General features: G+C 40.6%; 2 protein-coding genes across 4 annotated transcripts; both read left to right on the top strand.

The window, feature by feature from the left end:
- The first annotated feature begins 193 nt into the window (after positions 1-193).
- Positions 194-2232, top strand: hoxa2b (homeobox A2b). 2 transcript variants are annotated; one of them, XM_020637436.3, is made up of 3 exons: positions 194-598; positions 680-878; positions 1320-2232. In XM_020637436.3, exons 1-3 carry the CDS (start codon positions 392-394, stop codon positions 2003-2005), a joined length of 1092 nt encoding a protein of 363 aa, XP_020493092.2. In that variant the 5' UTR covers positions 194-391; the 3' UTR covers positions 2006-2232. The 2 variants fall into 2 exon arrangements, with proteins under 2 accessions (XP_020493092.2, XP_020493091.2); XM_020637435.3 differs by having other exon boundaries at positions 194-878.
- Positions 2233-5641: 3409 nt separating this feature from the next.
- On the top strand, positions 5642-15555 carry skap2 (src kinase associated phosphoprotein 2). 2 transcript variants are annotated; one of them, XM_020637467.3, is made up of 12 exons: positions 5642-5801; positions 6098-6203; positions 6325-6350; positions 6793-6891; positions 7683-7763; positions 8255-8338; positions 8487-8611; positions 8969-9032; positions 9188-9310; positions 9493-9567; positions 11362-11474; positions 15157-15555. In XM_020637467.3, the coding sequence occupies exons 1-12, from the start codon at positions 5762-5764 to the stop codon at positions 15247-15249; spliced, it is 1029 nt and encodes a 342-aa protein (XP_020493123.1). In that variant the 5' UTR covers positions 5642-5761; the 3' UTR covers positions 15250-15555. The 2 variants fall into 2 exon arrangements, with proteins under 2 accessions (XP_020493123.1, XP_020493122.1); XM_020637466.3 differs by having other exon boundaries at positions 6775-6891.
- Positions 15556-17450: the final 1895 nt, after the last annotated feature.

The raw sequence follows: 17450 nt of genomic DNA, 5'->3' as shown, positions 1-17450 counted from the left end.
ACGCAAATGTGACTGCTGGAATGATTTGTCGGGTGCCACCCCGGTAATAAACGCTCATAGAACATGCATCCACACAAGCGCGCACAAGCACAACACTCACACTCGTGCGTAAAACCGCGAGGTAAGGTAGTCTGCGCCTGCGTGGAGGCGCAAAGGGAAGACATGATGGCCTTTGGATGCATTTTCCGAAGGGAAGGGGGCAGTAGTGAACAAACTGACCCCCAAAAATGTGTAAATAAAGCAGCCCCTACCCCCGGAATGAGGCGTTACCCCTCTGACTTCCTCGATCAATCACAGGGGACAGTGGCTCCTTTTGATAAAAAGCCCAAATTGTCATTGGGCAGATGCAATCATGTGACAAGCAGCACGGTCTAATTCCAACAATGTCCACATGAAAGCAGTAGTTTATGGCATACAGGTCTCATATACGACTATACCCAGATTAGTAGTTTATGGAAATAAACTCTTAATTAATTTTAATTTAAGTTCGAGTTTTCCAGATACCCGAGAGGAGATGAATTACGGATTTGGGAGAGAAAGTGGTTTCATCAACAGCCAGCCGTCGCTCGCTGAGTGCCTGACATCTCTTACTAACCCTGTCGGTGATGCATTTCAAAGTTCATCAATCAAGAGCTCGGCGCTTTCACATTCGACATTGATTCCTCCTCCTTTTGAGCAGAGCATCCCCGGCCTGAACCAGGGCGTCCACCCACGCCACAGTCGCCCGAAGCAGCAAGCGGCTGTGAAAGTCTGCAGCCCGGTGCAGGCTGCATCTCTACCCCCGCATTACCCGTGGATGAAGGAGAAGAAAAGCATCAAGAGGAACCAGATTTCTGCGACAGCGACTGACTCCTCGCCTCCTTACTTCTCCCCCCAAGGCAAGACATGATGATTAATAACCTCCATGTTAGAAGGCTCCTCATTGTCTGCAAAAAAAAAAAAGGAGCTGCATCCACGGGCCTTGTACAGCGTGGGCGTCCCCTTAAGCCAGGACAGGATTTTTGATTTAAGTATGCTTAATCTCATCAACTAACGCACTGACTTGTGATGCAGTGTAAGAGTGTAAATGTTTGACAGTAATGGAGAGTGATAGATGATTCTTACACGGGCCAGCAGTTGGCACGTGCGTTAATCTTCACCCTCCGTGCTGTCCTGTCCACGAAGACCCATCATATCCTGCCGGGGCCCATAAATCTTCCCCAGTTCCTGCGCTCGCTTACTTGCCACAAGTTTCACCACATATAAACACACCAGTATGGAGAAAATGTTTGATTTTTCAAATGATATGATTAAAGTCTACATTTGGTTTATGTTTGTAGGTTCACCAGAGGCTCTAGAGGGTGCTGCAGGCGGCGGAGGGGCATCCCGGAGACTGAGGACAGCGTACACCAACACCCAACTCCTGGAGCTGGAGAAGGAGTTCCACTTTAACAAATACCTGTGCAGACCGAGGCGCGTGGAAATAGCCGCTTTGCTGGATTTAAGCGAGAAGCAAGTGAAAGTTTGGTTTCAGAACCGGAGGATGAAGCACAAGAGGCAGACGCATAGTAAGGAGAACCGGGACTGTGAGGGCACATACGCGGGCCTGGACGACGACGACGACGAAGACACGCCGGAGGATGAGTTTTTCGAGGAGGGTGGTGCAAAGGACGAGAGGTATTTCCAGCAGAATGCTTTGACTTCACAACAGTGTCAAAGCGCGCTCAATGGAGAGCACCAGAGCCCGCCAGTTACGCCTTTGAACAGCAATGACAAAAATCTGAAACATTTCCCCAACGCGGCTCCTACTGTTCCAATCTGTGTGTCGACAATAGGCCGAGACAATGATGAGGATTCCCCGTGCCTGGACGTCTGTTCACAGGATTTCCACGTTTTCTCATCCTTCTCTTCTTTCTCACCCAGTTTGTCAGATTGTACGCACAGTCCTTTGCCCTTATCGTCCGAAACGTTTGACCTTTTCTCTGAGACTCTCACAACAATCGACCTGCAGAACTTAAGCTTTTAAACCACGGTTTATTTGATTTTAAACTCCTGTGTGCGGTTTGTTATATTCCAGTTGATGGGGGAGTACATGTGCCTTACAAATAAGGTTAGTTTAAAAAAAAAAAAAATCAATCAAGCCTTTTAAGGTAGTTTACACACTTCTTTTTTCTTTTTTTTTTATAGCCCATGAGTTTTCAGTATGGCTGAGCAGAGTATTTTTCTTCAAATAAAACTTTATTATGACTGTGATCAGCAGAGCCATTTTGTCTTATTTCACATACAATTTTGAGAGCTAATAAATGTAAGGTCTATACATGAAATGATAATTTAAAAAAATGTCAGACAATTTGCAATGAGATAAATCAATTATGGTCGTGCATAATTCATAATCAAACCCGTTTCTTAGACTCTTACAAAACAGTGAATATACAACAGATTTAATGCAAACACATGATGTTTTCTAAACAATAGTTAAAGAAGTTAATGTTCGTGTATTGATTTTTTTCATCTCGAACTTCTCCAAAACAATTCTCCAGCTAGAGGGATAAATCTCAGAGCTACAAAAATAATAAAATAAGTGATATCAATGTTAAAATAGTACATTAATGCGTCACTGAGGTACGCGTTTCTTTTTTCCCATTTTGGTTCGATTGAAATATGTGTTTTCTACGTGACAATTGTTCTGTTATAAACCCTCAGGATTTATTTGACCTAATGAAGAAATGTATTGCCTGCTTTTTGAAAAAGAGCATTTGCAGGGAGGATTGCCTGCTAAGAGTCTCAGGCTAAAAGCGCTGCCTTTTCTTGGCTCTCTAATTACATTTTATTGCCTATAAAACTCACAGCACTGAGGGGGCCTGTTAATAGACTGATCCGTAATGCAATACAATCTTTTGGAATTAAGAACCATTTTGGTTTTCAAAACCTTTTATGTTCGAAAATATTTAAGGTTAATTTGAAGTAGCAGATGAATACTTTCTTTTTTTTACATGGGTGTAAATAATAATTTAATTGGTTTTGAAATATAAACTAGGAGGCAAAAAGTTTTGCCTGGCCCATCAGTCAAATAGCTAAATGATTTTTTTAAACATTTATTTTCGTAGGCTATAGTTATTATTCTAAAGGAGGTCATTTCATTTCATTCTGGGCCATGTGGATTTCGTCCACGTGCCCAAATCCCGTTATATGTTCACAGCTACCAGTTGAACCGCGGCATAAAGAAGTCATACTCATGCTTTATGATTCTGTTCCAAACACTGCCACTAAATGTCTGTGAGAAATGATCCTTGAAAAGCCTTAAATCCGATTTTGTTTTAAGATTAACGATCAAACTGATGTGTCATCCCCAGACTAAAGGCAACCTGATTCTTTTCTATGGTCTGCTCTCATCCTGCAGCTCTTACGAACCTGACAACAACAATGAAAACGCTGAGTTGAGGTGGTGAACAGCTTTCACGAATAAGATATGGTATGAGGTGTATAGGCTTAGTGGTGATCATTCTGAAAACATGATGAAGTCTGAAAATAATGTAAAGCCCAGGAGGGCAGAGAGGCCGCCAGGTTTGATTTGGTGCTGAGGCCACTGAGCTCTTTTTCAATGTGAAGACTCCACTGTGTCAGCATGCCAAAAGGTAAGGCCACCTATTACTGAGCAAACTCTGCTAGTAATGAGCAGATAAATATACTTTTTCACACATGCAATATGCATATTTAAATACAAAAGTGTTAAAATCCGATGTGTCTGATAACGTTGTTAAACTATATGTGGTTATATGAAAGTGTTTGCTGACAGGCAGTGGATGGATTACAAACATGTAATCAGTGCTAAAAAAAAAAGAAGAGGAAGGAACAATCACAGGGAGGAGTTTGTGTGCTGACAGACAAGTAGATGAAGCTTTGTGGGAAACTAGATACAACAGGGTGCCAGCAGACACACACACCCTACCCCCCCCCCCCCCCCCCCCCCCCTCTCTCTCTCTCTCACTCACACACAGAGGGATCAAAGGTCAAGCTTGCTCTCCTCTCCTCTCCAAACTGGGAGGAACTGCTGTTAGGTCAGAAGGGGGTCAGGTTTTGAATGACCACAGAGGAGTCTGAGGAATTTATTGGCTGCTACTCAACTATCTCTGAACAGGAAGTGACATCAGAAACATTGTGCAGGAACAATCATGAAAAAGGAAAATCAGATCTTAGGTTTTGATTTGCTTCGTGAAGTTAAGAATGTGGTTGTTTATCACATGAAGACACACAAAAAATGTGATTTCTTGGAATAGTTATGAATAGCAATCTATACCATTTTAAAGTTTAAGCTGAGTTGGAAAGCAAATTTGTAGAAAAATATATAATATTAAAAAATGAACACAAGTCTCACCTCTGCTTAAAGCTGAGGGACCATGTACGGAGGCTGCAGTCCTCCAAGCGGGCGGCGCAGGTTCAAATCCGAACTGGGACTACTTTCCTGTCACCCCCCCCCCCCTCTCAATTTCTGACTCTATCCACTGTCCTGTCTGTAAAAAGTACAACAATAAACCTTAAAAAAAGCTCCAGTGAGGAACTTTCTGTTTGTATGGCGCCCCCCATGGACAAACTAACATGTATTATATGTTTGCTTATCCTACCTATACATGTTAAAGTAAGGTTTTAATGATAAACATCTTGTCATGATTTCTTTTACCATTTTAACATATCACTCACTGTGAATCTTTGCAATGGAAAACACAAAAAAATAATCTGCTTTTTGTTAATCCCCCTAATCTGAAACCTATCCCTGGCAGCAATTTCAGGCAAAAGAATAAGCATTTAGAAATACTCATCCTTTATGCTGATGATCATGTTTGGTTTATAGGTCATAAAAAGCATCCCTATTAACTTTAGTCTGTGTTATGACCAAATTAAAACTCCTAAGAGAGCCCAAAACAAAATGTTGAATGGATGAAGCCCATGTCTTTTCAAAACTCCTGGACAGAAAGGATGAAGTGTTCTCCTTACCATCACCTTACAGCACCTGCAGCTATACGTGAAGCACTGACATTTCTGAGTCATTCCTCAATGATAACAAGGTATACAGTTCAAAGGCTTAGCCTTTTAACCAGGATTGATTTATACTGGCTGTCAAAAGATGATAAATGAATGAATGACACCTTTAACAACAATATGACATGGGGTCTGCTTTCACTTCATCTTACACCAGGAGGCACACCTCAAGCACGGCTTTTAAACGCTTTCATGCACTGGCTGCAAGAAGTGCTTGTCTGACAAACAAATGCCTAAATTAGTCCCAGAAATTCGCATATAAAGGAAGAAACAAGTGCACAAGAAGCACAGACTCTGTTGTTGAAATAATCTTGGCACGCAGTTTGATATAACTGCCCCCTTGATGATTAATGACCCTGTTTAGATTTACAGCGTTGACATATTCATAAACTCAATGTGTCTGCATCATTGTCAGAAAAGACCCTCCCAATGTGTCCAGTGAGTCAGTTACAGCGCCGTAGAAATATTAGCCAGAATCAATCAACAACATGATCGACTTTATTAGTCTGTAAAGCGCCATTAAACCTTTAGATCCCCGTCATCATCATCATCAGCAGCAGCAGCACATACAACACAGACGGATGGAGCAATAAACATGAGAGTGGGTGTCGAGCAACAGTGTGGTCAGTGGTGAATAATTAGCACGTGAACTTCCGTGTCTGCTGCTTCCGTGTCAAGGTAGTTTCCCTGCTCTTCAGCCGGACCGTCCACCGCCGCCTGCCTGACTGAAAACATACTCCAAACAATGCGACCCATTCCCGAGGAGCTCACGACGCTCATTTCAGGTAAAAACATCCATACATTCAGTTGATCTGTACATGTTTGTTGGCTTCTTTGTTCATTTGTGGCTCGTTGCAGAAAAAGAGACTTTTGTTAAAAAAGAGGAAGCGAGCACTTAATATGGATGCCTCACACTGCAGGGCTGCTGATGACTAGAGCTAACAATGAGCACTTTGACATCAACTCATGCAAACTTTCTCTCTCTTGTATTGCTTTGAAACTCAATAAAAAAAGATCTCAAGCAGCATGGAGGTGTTTGGCTACCTCTAGTGTGAATGTTTTTTTTTCTTCTCCTGTTTAGATCTTGAACAGTTCCTATCTGATGGATTAAAAGGGGAGAACCTCAGCAAGAAGGCAAAAGAGAAGAGGGAGACCTTCATCAAACGGATTAAGGAGGTCAAGTTGGGGTATGACTGTTTGCATTGTACAATATAATCATCCTGTATTCGAGTTTGGTTTTAAATATTGGACAATGTGACTGTCCGTCGATTCTGATGCAGAGATGTTTGGTTACTGTCTCCCCAACAGTTTTCCACAAGATTTCAAGGACAAGAGTGAGTGTTGTCTTCATAATACATAAGTCTATGTATGTTTCCTCCGTACATACACTGCTGGGTTTCTAACCGCTTGTTTTGGCCCACACAAGAGGTCACAAGATCAACCAAATCTACTAAACCCTTGAGATGTATTACTTTAGTCAAGTGTATCCATATAATAATACCATCATAAAATGAATGGAAACAGTGTTTTTTTTTTCTTTAATAATTTAATTTTTGTTTATTTTATTGATCAAGGGACGGTGTGCAATGGCTTCCTGTGATTATTTTTTTTTATACTGGTGATTCCTCTTCATTTTGAACCTCTTATTTGTTGTTGTACTGTAAAGTTTTATCTCCCTGGGCGTTTAAGCCTCTTCGAATGAGCATAATGGGTTGCGAATCATTGTGTTACACCATAACATGCACCTTCACTCCACAGCACTGTTTACTCCTGCAGGTGGAGATGACTCTGACGATGAGGAGGAGGTTGACAGCAACAACGATGGCGGGTCACTGCAGTCAGAGCGCACAGACAAAGATGACGAGGCCTGTGAAGGTAAACCACTTAGCAGATGTCCAAAGTTGACTCGCTAACTACTAACTGCTGCAGATTAAAGTGTTGAAAATTGCGTCTTAGGAAGTAGGAAGATATACAAATCTTTGGGTCTGCTCTGTGGAGAAAGTGACTTTGAGTGGCACAATGAGGGAGACATTCCCACTGTAACTTGGCAACATACTTGAGGAGCAATTTGGGGGCACAACTGCTACCCCCACCGCCTCTGTCACCCCACCCCTTTGACAGCCCGAGCATGCTTTATTACCCTCAGCCACAGTCCGGGGACTTAAAATTACTGCCATGGCTGTAGTTTGAGGCAAAAATAACATTCCTCAATGTACAGTAGTTTAAACCTTGTGCTCTCAATGGTTGCTAGCCATGCAGGGTTTTCTATGTACTTTTATAAACAGAGCATCAGTGAAATACTTGTGAAATGGTGTTTAGGGCTCTGTCTGGGGTTTATGGGCTGTAAGCAGCTGCCAGCTTTATGGCTTCTCTTTCACACAAAGCAACTTTGACACAGCAGTTGAACATTTGCATTGAAGTTGCACACTGCAACAGGAATCCTTCCAGTCAGAGGCGTTGCATAGCTTAGTGGAGCCTCCAGGTTACTTGTTTTAACATCTGATGAATACAAACATAATACGGTACATCAGAAACCATTTTTTTTTTTTTTATGTTTAAAGAGTGCAAAACCAGACTTAATCTTTACTTTTAAATGATAAAATAACACTTATGTGTTCAGTGAGAACACTGATCCCCCTCTGTTGGATCCCTGAACTCTTTTCCAGGAGCTCAGCAGTCTCCACCTGTGGCAGCCCAGGACCTGCCGTCTGTCTTTAAAGCGGGATACCTGGAGAAGCGCAGAAAGGGTGCGTTCTCTACTCATAACTCAGGTTTTTCAAAAAGGAATGTTGCTTATTTTTGCGAGCTCAGAATCATTTATTACATTTTCTGTTCAATGCCTTCAGGCAAAAGATCTACACGAACAAAACATCTGTTTAAACAACAATCAATGTGACAATAATAATTACATACCAAACAATTTCTTATATTTTTTTTTACATGTCCCTTAAACTTGAATGTTATTTGAATTTTTGACAATTTGTGCCTGTATTTGCTTTCAAAATAAAGCACAAAAAGCACAAAAGAAAAAATCTCTACATATAGTGAATGTGAAATTCCACATACAATTACAACACCCTATAAACATTAGCTAAACATTTGTCACATGATGTACTGACAGACAAGGTGAACCCATATAGACGATGCACATTTCTGAAATATTTGGCTTTTATTAATTTCAAAATGAAACCAAAAATGTAGTATCTATTCAAAGACTGTTCATCCTCTCTCCCTGCAGATCACAGCTTTTTTGGCACAGAGTGGCAGAAGAGATGGTGTGCTCTAAGCCATCAGACCTTCTACTACTACGGCAGTGAGAAAGGTACTTCAGTTTTTTACCTCATTGACACAATTTTTCTAGTTTAATGGATATACAGTACATTCTGCTTTTGTCTGCCAGGTTTTGTCAGTGTCGTTGCAGTTATCTGAACACTTATGATGATGTTAAATGTTATAATTGTGTGTAATAGACAAGCAGCAGAAGGGGGAGTTCAGTATCGATGGCTACTCTGTCAAAATGAACAGCAGCTTACGGAAAGACTCCAAGAAAGACTGTTGCTTTGAAATTTCAGCTCCAGACAAGCGAGTCTATCAGGTGAGCTCTTGATGCTGGTTAGAGTCATTACTGTTCTTAATGTACGTAAATTGAAAAAAAAAACAAATGTGGACTTGAGGTGTGGCGTGTTTAAAATTGTAAAGGCATGTTTGTACTTTGACTTCATTCAATCTTTTAAAACCCCTTCATTCATTTGACACTGCTTGCTCTGCAATGGCTCAACCTGACGCGCATAATTTAAAATGTCTAAATGAGGGTCTCTAACATCCAGGCCCCTCCATGCGGAACATTTTAATATGCATAAATGCAGTTTTATTTGTTTATGTTAATTAATACATGAAGGGCTGCATGCTGCACTGACTGCAGTTTTCATTTCTCTCCTCTTTCATTTCACAGTTTTGTGCGTCATCAGTGAAAGAGGCGGCGAAATGGGTGAAACAGATTGACTTTGTTATAAAAGGTTTGAACTGTTTCAATCTTACAAACATTCTATTAAGCCCCCTAATGTAACAGCCTTTTTAAAAAAAAAAAATACAAGTAAGGCATGAAATAAACAAATGTCTCTAAATGTTGGCTCTGTTAATACAAGAGTAAAAAATGTGTCTCTGTTTGTAGATATGTCAGGCATCATCCCAGAAGATGAAGAGGAGGAACAGGGACTATACGATGATGTGGGTAATACGGAGGAGGAAGAGCAGCCTGAGGCAATAGATGAAGACATCTATGAGGAGCTTCCAGGTCAGAACGCACAGTTTCTCCCTGTGGAAATCTGTTATTCTACAGAGCATGCATTAAATGACATGCATCTGTTATGAGGATTTTCTTTTCTGCCATTGCTCACTTCCTCATTCTGTTATTAGATACAGATACATACGCTCTAACTAACAGCACACTTCAATATGCTTCTGTGTTTGTTCCAGAGGATGAAATACCCACTCCAGCGAAGCCGCCTCCAAAGTTGGATTTGGCGAGCAAACCTGCTCCACCTGTTGCAGGTACACAGCACAGAAATGTGTGTCTGGTTTCAACACTGCATAGGTTTGAGTGCTTGACTCAATTTCTGCTACAAAGTAATATAAATGTCACTTCATATAAATTGGATGGGGCTGTGATCAACTGATGTCCTCTCTGTCAAACATATGTGTTCTTATCACTTTGTGCAAACTCAAAGTTCCTAGCCATAGCAAAGAAGAAGTGTCACAAACAGAGGAAGTTTATGTGAACACGTGTAACTGAAAGTTGACACAATGCTGGAAATAACTTTCAGCTGATTTTGGCAACTTCCTTTTACGATAAATGATGTATGAAAGTTTTGTAAGTACAAAAACACCGTGCTGTCTGTCCTCATCTACTGTCTCTGTGACAAAAACCCCACTAACATCAAAAAGCTCTGAGGGAAACCACAAACAGGAAATGTTCCTACTTCAGATCAATAAGAGATATATAAACATTAACCACCAAGAAACTATTTGTGTCCTCATTTCTACTTACCGTAAAACTTCAAATAAAAGCCCATCCCAATTATATGTCCTGTCCCTTTTTACTAGCCTAGTTCTTGTACACCATCTGTACAAGAAAGACAGAATAATGTGCATATGTGCACACACCATGAAGCAGGCTGGCATGCTGTTTGTTTTGCCAAGTAAAATCAAAAGAGTAATTATTGAATTTGTTTATTGATATCCTCATGTTGTAGGCGCTTTATTGTTCTATCTGGTGTAAATTTGCTATTTCATAGTCCTCCCCATCTTTGCTGTGCAATACCATCTCGTATTAACGCCTGTCCCAAATAAAGGCAGGCTCATATCATAGACTGAAGTAAATAAAAGCCTGGGCTATTTCTAGAAGTTTTACCGTAACTGTATGAAGAATATTTTTTTATTAACATTGAAGTTTACTGATTTTTTTTAGTTCTAATTTTTTTTTTGGCATTTTGTGCATTTATTGGAGATAGATAGTACAGTGGATAGAGTCGGAAATCAGGGAGAGAGAGAGTAGGGAATGACATGCGGGAAAGGAGCAACAGGTCGGATTTGAACCTGGGCCGCCCGCTTGGAGGACTACAGCCTCCATACATGGGGCACGCGCTTTAACCACTGTTCCACCAGTGCCCCAAAGTTTACTGATTTTTTGCCAGTTTATAAAACAAAAAACACCCTATTGATTATTTATACTAACAAAATGATGCAATAAATAAAAGCTGCAACATTTCAATGTATAATATTATTTGCATTTATCCACTGATTTTTCAGATTACTATTCTAAACTCAAAGTGAATATAGTGTCAGACAAAACGTTGGAAGTGTTCAAGAACTGTCCTCAAGTCAGGTTTATTTTCTGACCAGCAGAGAGATTCAGTTTGAAGAAGCTGAATGCTTTTACGTCAAAGGATAAAACTTGAACGATAGATCATACTATCATTGCAGACACATTTTCCACAATCTCATCAAAGATTGATGGTAATATGACTCTGAAGATGCATCGAGATACCGCTAGAAGATAGCAATACTCTGTGCTGTTTCATCTCCATCTATAAGTGAACTGCTCCTCTATCTCTTTTGTGCGTTAAATTGTGAAGTATAGAGTACATCACTTTCTCAATGTGAAAAGAAGAACCTTTCTAGCATTAATAGGTAGAATGAACCCCCAGCTTCTGTCTGCCTCTAGTTCTATTTCAGGCTCTGCACTGCCTCCTGTTGGTGTTGCTGCACTGTCAGACCTGTGGGATTAATGAGATTACTCTTAACACCTCATCTGTTATCATCTTCTTTACCCTTCTGTCCCTTCAGTTGATAAGAGCACTGACTACCAAAACCACTACCAGGGTTTATGGGACTGTGTAGCAGACCAACCGGATGAGTTGTCCTTCAAACGTGGAGATGCCATCTACATCCTGAGCAAGGTATGCTAAGGGAACCCTTTTCTTTTAGAGGTGAAACATTATTCTGTCTCTGTGTTTGTGAGTTTTCTTCATGTATGGGAAAGGCAGGATTAACCCCAACCAACCAAAGCAAAAGTTTGTAGAAGTGATGAGTAGTATAATTAATAGCAATAGAGTAGTCTGAGTAGTTCTGCTGGGCCCAGACCACCTAAAGTGAAATATTTTAGGGCCCTCAGAGAAACTGTATGTTCACATCCCTTACTGGCAGCATCTGGCCCGCCTCCTGGAGGTGGACGGCTGATGGTAAGAGGCAGACTGGGCTCGGTTCTCTCTCTGGAACCATGATGGGGATTAGTTGTGTCACAACGGAAACTGTTTTAGTGCTGTTGGCGGAGGCTGGGCTTTGCTGGCACACGGTGCCATTCCATCACTTCCATCTGGACTGTTTCAGCATGCTGTCGATGCTGCCATGCCAGGCAATGAGCCCACACACCTCTCAGACGTCTCTCTCACCTCCCCAAATAGGAATGTGTGTTCTCAGGAAACCCAGGCTCAGTCCGCCACTCCATTCAGAGCAGGTGAGGACGTGTGGTGGACGCACAATTTCCGAGGCTTGTCGCCTTTGCGTGTGTGCCAGTTAATGAGGACTTAGGGGCCGTTCTTTACCTTTTATTATGCAACGAAACAGGAGTCCTTTTGTGCTCCTCTGCTTCGACTGAACGCAGAATTGGATTTTGTCTTGATGCATTTAATAAGCTAGTATTAGAACATCCCACAGCCAATTGGTCTAATAATATTTTACTTTTACAACTTTATGTCGACCCTGTGGTTTGCGTAAAATAAAAGTGTGAAATATGCACGCTCTAGACTGGGTATATTTCCTGTCTGGTTTGGTTTCTATGGAGCATGAAGTCAACTGAGACTCACTGTTGTCAACTGGCCAGCTCAGTTTTCAAATTCAAGTCTGCCATCTAGTGGTAGCTCAAAGCCATGAAGCCATGAAGACAAGACTTGACATGAAATTCTTTCTTATTTTCAGTATGAATGTCGTTTTTTCTGATTTATTGATTAATATTCAAATGTTTTTAAAAATGTGATTGGGTTGAGTATTTTTGTCCTACAAACTCTATGGAAAGGTTTTGAACATTGTAAGGAGGAAAAACAAGCTCACATTTAGGATTTAAGGAAATAATGTGTTTGATGATGGCTCATCATCTGTTGACCGGCTAATTGATTAATTGATCCAACACTAATGGAAAGAAACACATGCACAAAGCAGACAGACCCATCAATGCTCAATGGCCAAATGCCTGTTTATGACTCCTTCTGTGTGTGTGGAAAAGGACCAAGAATCAAGTTGCCCTTTCACTCAGACTGGGAGTGCCATTAGCTGAAACCTTGGTGTTGGGGGTTGTGGCCTGTGTGAGGGCAATGACCATAAAACCTGTCTGGACTGCAACAACCAGCTGCAGCTAAAGGGACGGTCGGATTCTTCCCCTCCTCCCTTCCCTACCTCCATCACTCCCTCCTCCCTCATTCTCTTTTCTCCCTCTTTTTTTTTGCGTCCCTCCCCCAATTCCAGAGCCCAGAAATAGCTGCAGTGTTACAGCTGTGAGACCCCCCAGTCAGGACCTGGCTGGGAGTGAGGGAGAGTGTGGTGTCTAGAAATTCTGCACCCACCCCCCACCCCCTTTCACTCCCAGAACATAAAACTAATTGAAATGTGATGTCTCACTTAATGTAAGTGCTTGATGTGTTGATCAAATGTAAACTCCTAAAGCCCAAAACAAATTGCTGCTGCAGGTCTTTAAATTTTGCTGGAAAACCAATGCATCAATGTTGGAGCTTCTCATTTGATAAAAATAATAAAATAATGGAATGAGGTTATAAATGAACTTTCTCCATAATAGAAAATTATCTTTCACTGTTTCTCTGGGGTTTTTGCAAGTGACAGAAAAGGGTTGTCAAGACACCAGAATTTTAAACTTGGGTATAAACAAAATTATATCATTACCTGTTTTGTAACCAGGGCACACGTATAGAAGTGTTTGGCACATAATATTGGGTCATTTCTTGTTTTTAATTCCAAAAAGTAGCAGGCAAGCTCCTGCACACTCTCTATAGAGATATGTTGGCAATGTTTCAAAACATTTGAACAGCACTCCCTCTTTCGCTTGCGGCAGCTTTTGGTTAAGAATACGACTGGAGGTATGTGGTTTTTATAAAGTTTCAGTGTTTTTACGACTGTCGATCATTAAAATGACTGAGATTGTATCATTTTGAATCACAGGGTCCTTGAAATGTTCACAACCTTAGTCAGTCCATCTATCCACCCCCAGTCACCGTAGAGATACTTATCCTTCAGCAAAAAGTACGAAAAATCTCTTTTAACTAGGGAAAGCTAAGAAATTGATCTTCCAACCTTTGGAAAGTGATGATAGCATAAAATATGATACACCTTATTTACCCCTTGGGGACTCCAAGTGCTGCATCCATATCAAAAATAATTATAATGGGACAGTAATATTATCAAGAGCAGGGTAGCAGAGTAAATGTGGGCTTTGACACCAGTATTCCACATGTCTTTATGTGTTTGTTGTGTCCCACATTCACTCAGGCACAACTTATTTGTGAGCCAGAACTGCAGAATGAGGTGTTGCTCATTTCAAAGGCCTGCTGCAGGAAGTCATAACGTGCTCACACACTCAGGTCTCACACTCTCTTACACACACCTTATGTCAATGTGCTACATTATCCCTCAGGGGCCTGTGAAATGTAGTTTTAAACATGTGATGCATTCTTGAAATGAATTAGTAATTTTCTGTGTGTATCCTTTGATGTTTAGTTTGCCTTAATTATCTAGATCTTCTGACATGATAGACAACCCCAATCAGCAAACACGTGTCCATGTTAGCTCTTTCTATTGCTGTTATCTTTCTCCTTCTAATATCACCATGTGATCACTTACAGCTAGAACTCCTCCTGGGAATAACTGGACACAGATGTGCTGTGTCTTGGTCCCTGGGTTTTTGCATTGATTTTCTACATTGTGCAGGTTCCTCTTTCTTTATCCTTGTCAGAACCTGATCTCCAGTGTTGATTCATGTCCAGGGAGGACTTTGATGTGAGGTCAGGCTCCTGGCCGAACAGAACGAGAGAGAGGAAGAGAGAGAGAGGTTTTCTCCTCTTGATCTCTCCTCATAGTTTGCTCCTCACATCTCAGCATGCTGACAGCCATTTGGAGCTATTACTTGTCATGCTGTGACAGATTTATGTCTGATGTGCTTTATACACACTCTGAGGGTTTTTCTGTGTGGAGTGGAGGGGAATGAGTGCAGGCTCAAAAGCAATACCAGGGAGAGAGGCATGAGAGGGAAGAGAACGTATGAAGTTGTTGATGGGATATATGTGTTGTTTTGGAGGAGCGAGTGAAAGAGAATTTTATGCCTTCATCAGACTGCTGAGATTTGTCATTCCTCCCTGCCCTCACATCCTGGTACCGCTCTTCATGTGATGTGAAAAATCACGCTGACATGACATTTGAATTTTAAGACGGATCTCAGTTTGTGATTTAAAATCTCATGTTTGAATTACAGTTTGTTTTCTGGTAGTGATGACTACCTGTATTAAAAGAGATACAAAATAGTCGTGTCTTCATCACACTTGTGTCATCCTCTCTATTCCTCTTTATCCATGTCTGTAGGAGTACCAGAATTACGGCTGGTGGGTCGGAGAGAAGAGCGGAGCGATAGGAATCGTTCCCAAAGAGTACCTGATGGAGCTTTATGCTCTATAAACACATGCTGTGTGAGTTGCTACATCAACACGTTTTATTTTGAACTATTGTTTGCCCTGTACAAATCTAAAGAATTCAAATGTATAACAGGAAATTGCAGATGTAATATTTTCTCATTTTGGGGATGATACCAACTGCATAAGTGAAGTGATTGGATGACAATTTCCTGAAGACCATGTTTGAAAGTATTTTTCTACTGCTTGTTCACAGTCATTTTCTGTAATTGTTTATCCACAACATTTCTTGAATTATTTTTTTGCAAATGAATCATGTATTAATGGCTAGAGGAATAAAGCTGTAAACATACCTGTTTTATGAAAGCTTTTAATTTAATTATTTAATTTTCCACTTAAGCCACAAGGTGGCAATAGAGTTTCTCCCGAGGTCATAGATTACACCTGTGACAGAGATGCTTAAAGTAGAAATAATAGATTTGTAGAAGAATTATCTTTGGGTAAAACGTAAGGAGTGCAGTTGTCTAAAATGTTTTAGGCTACTGAAACATGATTTTCCTTTTATAATGCAGACGAGTAAAAATCAAGCCTCTGTTAAAATCAAGTACAACTCCTCCTGCGTGAAGAGTTATTAATCTGTTTTTAAAAAGAAAGACTTTCTTCATTTGGTCAGCACTTTTATCCCAAGCTTCACAGAGATGCCGGGCTTCTTTTTATGGCACCTGAGAGACATAGCTGGCCAGAGGATCACAGTGTGGCAGATGGCTGGCTGAGCTGCATGCCTGACTGAAATGGCTGAGGTGCACTAATAAGACAACCACCCTCACAGATAGCAGGGACACTTATCACCCTCTAAGGAGCTGTTTGACAGCAGGCGAGGTTGCATTTGCTGGGCTTATCCCACTGAGGTTACACACATACTGTAGATATCTTCTTTTTACCATCTCCTAGCTGACACACAAAAAGTTGCAATGCATTTTTTTTTAATTTATAAGAATATTGCTTTCCTTTTTCGGCTGTCGAAAACAAAATGGTCCCTGCCAAGGTTCTTTCAAGGATGTCAGAAAACCAAGCAAAATGTGATCATTAAACAATACCTCATTGTATCTTTTTCCTCTGTCTTCCCTCTATTTTTCTTTCGCTCTTGTCTCTCTGTTTTGTTCCCACTGAGTGATGAGCTCGTCCTCTGTCCTCTGGGTGACATTCAAAGCCAACATAAATCTTGCTCTTTACGGTACAGTGCAGCAATAAAGCCTCTCTGCTAATTGGAGATGTAATGAATTACCATAATTAGTTATTGAATATACTACATTGGATGAGGAAAGGAAATGCTTTTTTGGGGATGTAGGAAAAAAAACGGGATGTTCACACATTACAACATTACTGACAATGTTAATGTATGTTTGAAGCGCTATCTTTTAGATTAAAGGACACTTAAAACATGCTTTTTGTAATTTGTGAATCAGAAACACAAATATTTCTTTATAGCTCTGGATTTCCCCCCTTTTAATGTAAGGCTATGGGTTAGGTTGCCAAAGGCAAGTAAGGCTAAATATTGCCTCTCATTTTTTATGTGCCAATAAAGGATTTCCTTAATGGATGTCAACTACACCCCATCCCCCCTCTTAGATGTGGACAGCCATATCCTCAGAATATACAGGTTCTTTTATTGCAATTTAACATCAAGATATAATGTTTCATAGATAAATGCCACTGTGCCATTAATCTAAGGAACACTAAATTACACTAATGATTCCAGAATATCACTAATTAATACTTGCAACCATAAAAGTACACTTTTACCAGCCAAATAGATAAAGAAAGAGCAGCTAAGTAACGGTAAATAACATTGGATTTGCTTAAAAAGATGATTAGAATATAAAACAAATGTCCCTTTAGGACAGAAGACATTCAAAGTCATTTTAATCTGACAAATTACTGATCAGGTATTCTTTTCTAAACAGCCTGCTCTAACACCTGCTATATGCTTTACCTTGATGTCATTCTCCCTAAATGACCCTTGAAACATGTCAATTAGGGAGACCATTGTGGGGTAATAAGTGTCAGGACACCGTCACTCTCATGATAATCACAGGTAGCTTGTTTTTGTTCGGCACCATCATGTACAGTTACCCCTGAGGTTTGTTGAGAAGGCTAGAGGCTTGATCTATACCAATTTAGAGAGGTAATCTTGATCAAGCTGTCAGCTGTTTCTGCTGCTCTTTATCTGGGTCACTCAGCCGTAGA

This window comes from Labrus bergylta, chromosome 8 (genome assembly GCF_963930695.1).
Source record: "Labrus bergylta chromosome 8, fLabBer1.1, whole genome shotgun sequence".
Taxonomy (NCBI): domain Eukaryota; kingdom Metazoa; phylum Chordata; class Actinopteri; order Labriformes; family Labridae; genus Labrus; species Labrus bergylta.
This window is presented reverse-complemented; position numbering and strand designations above follow the sequence as displayed.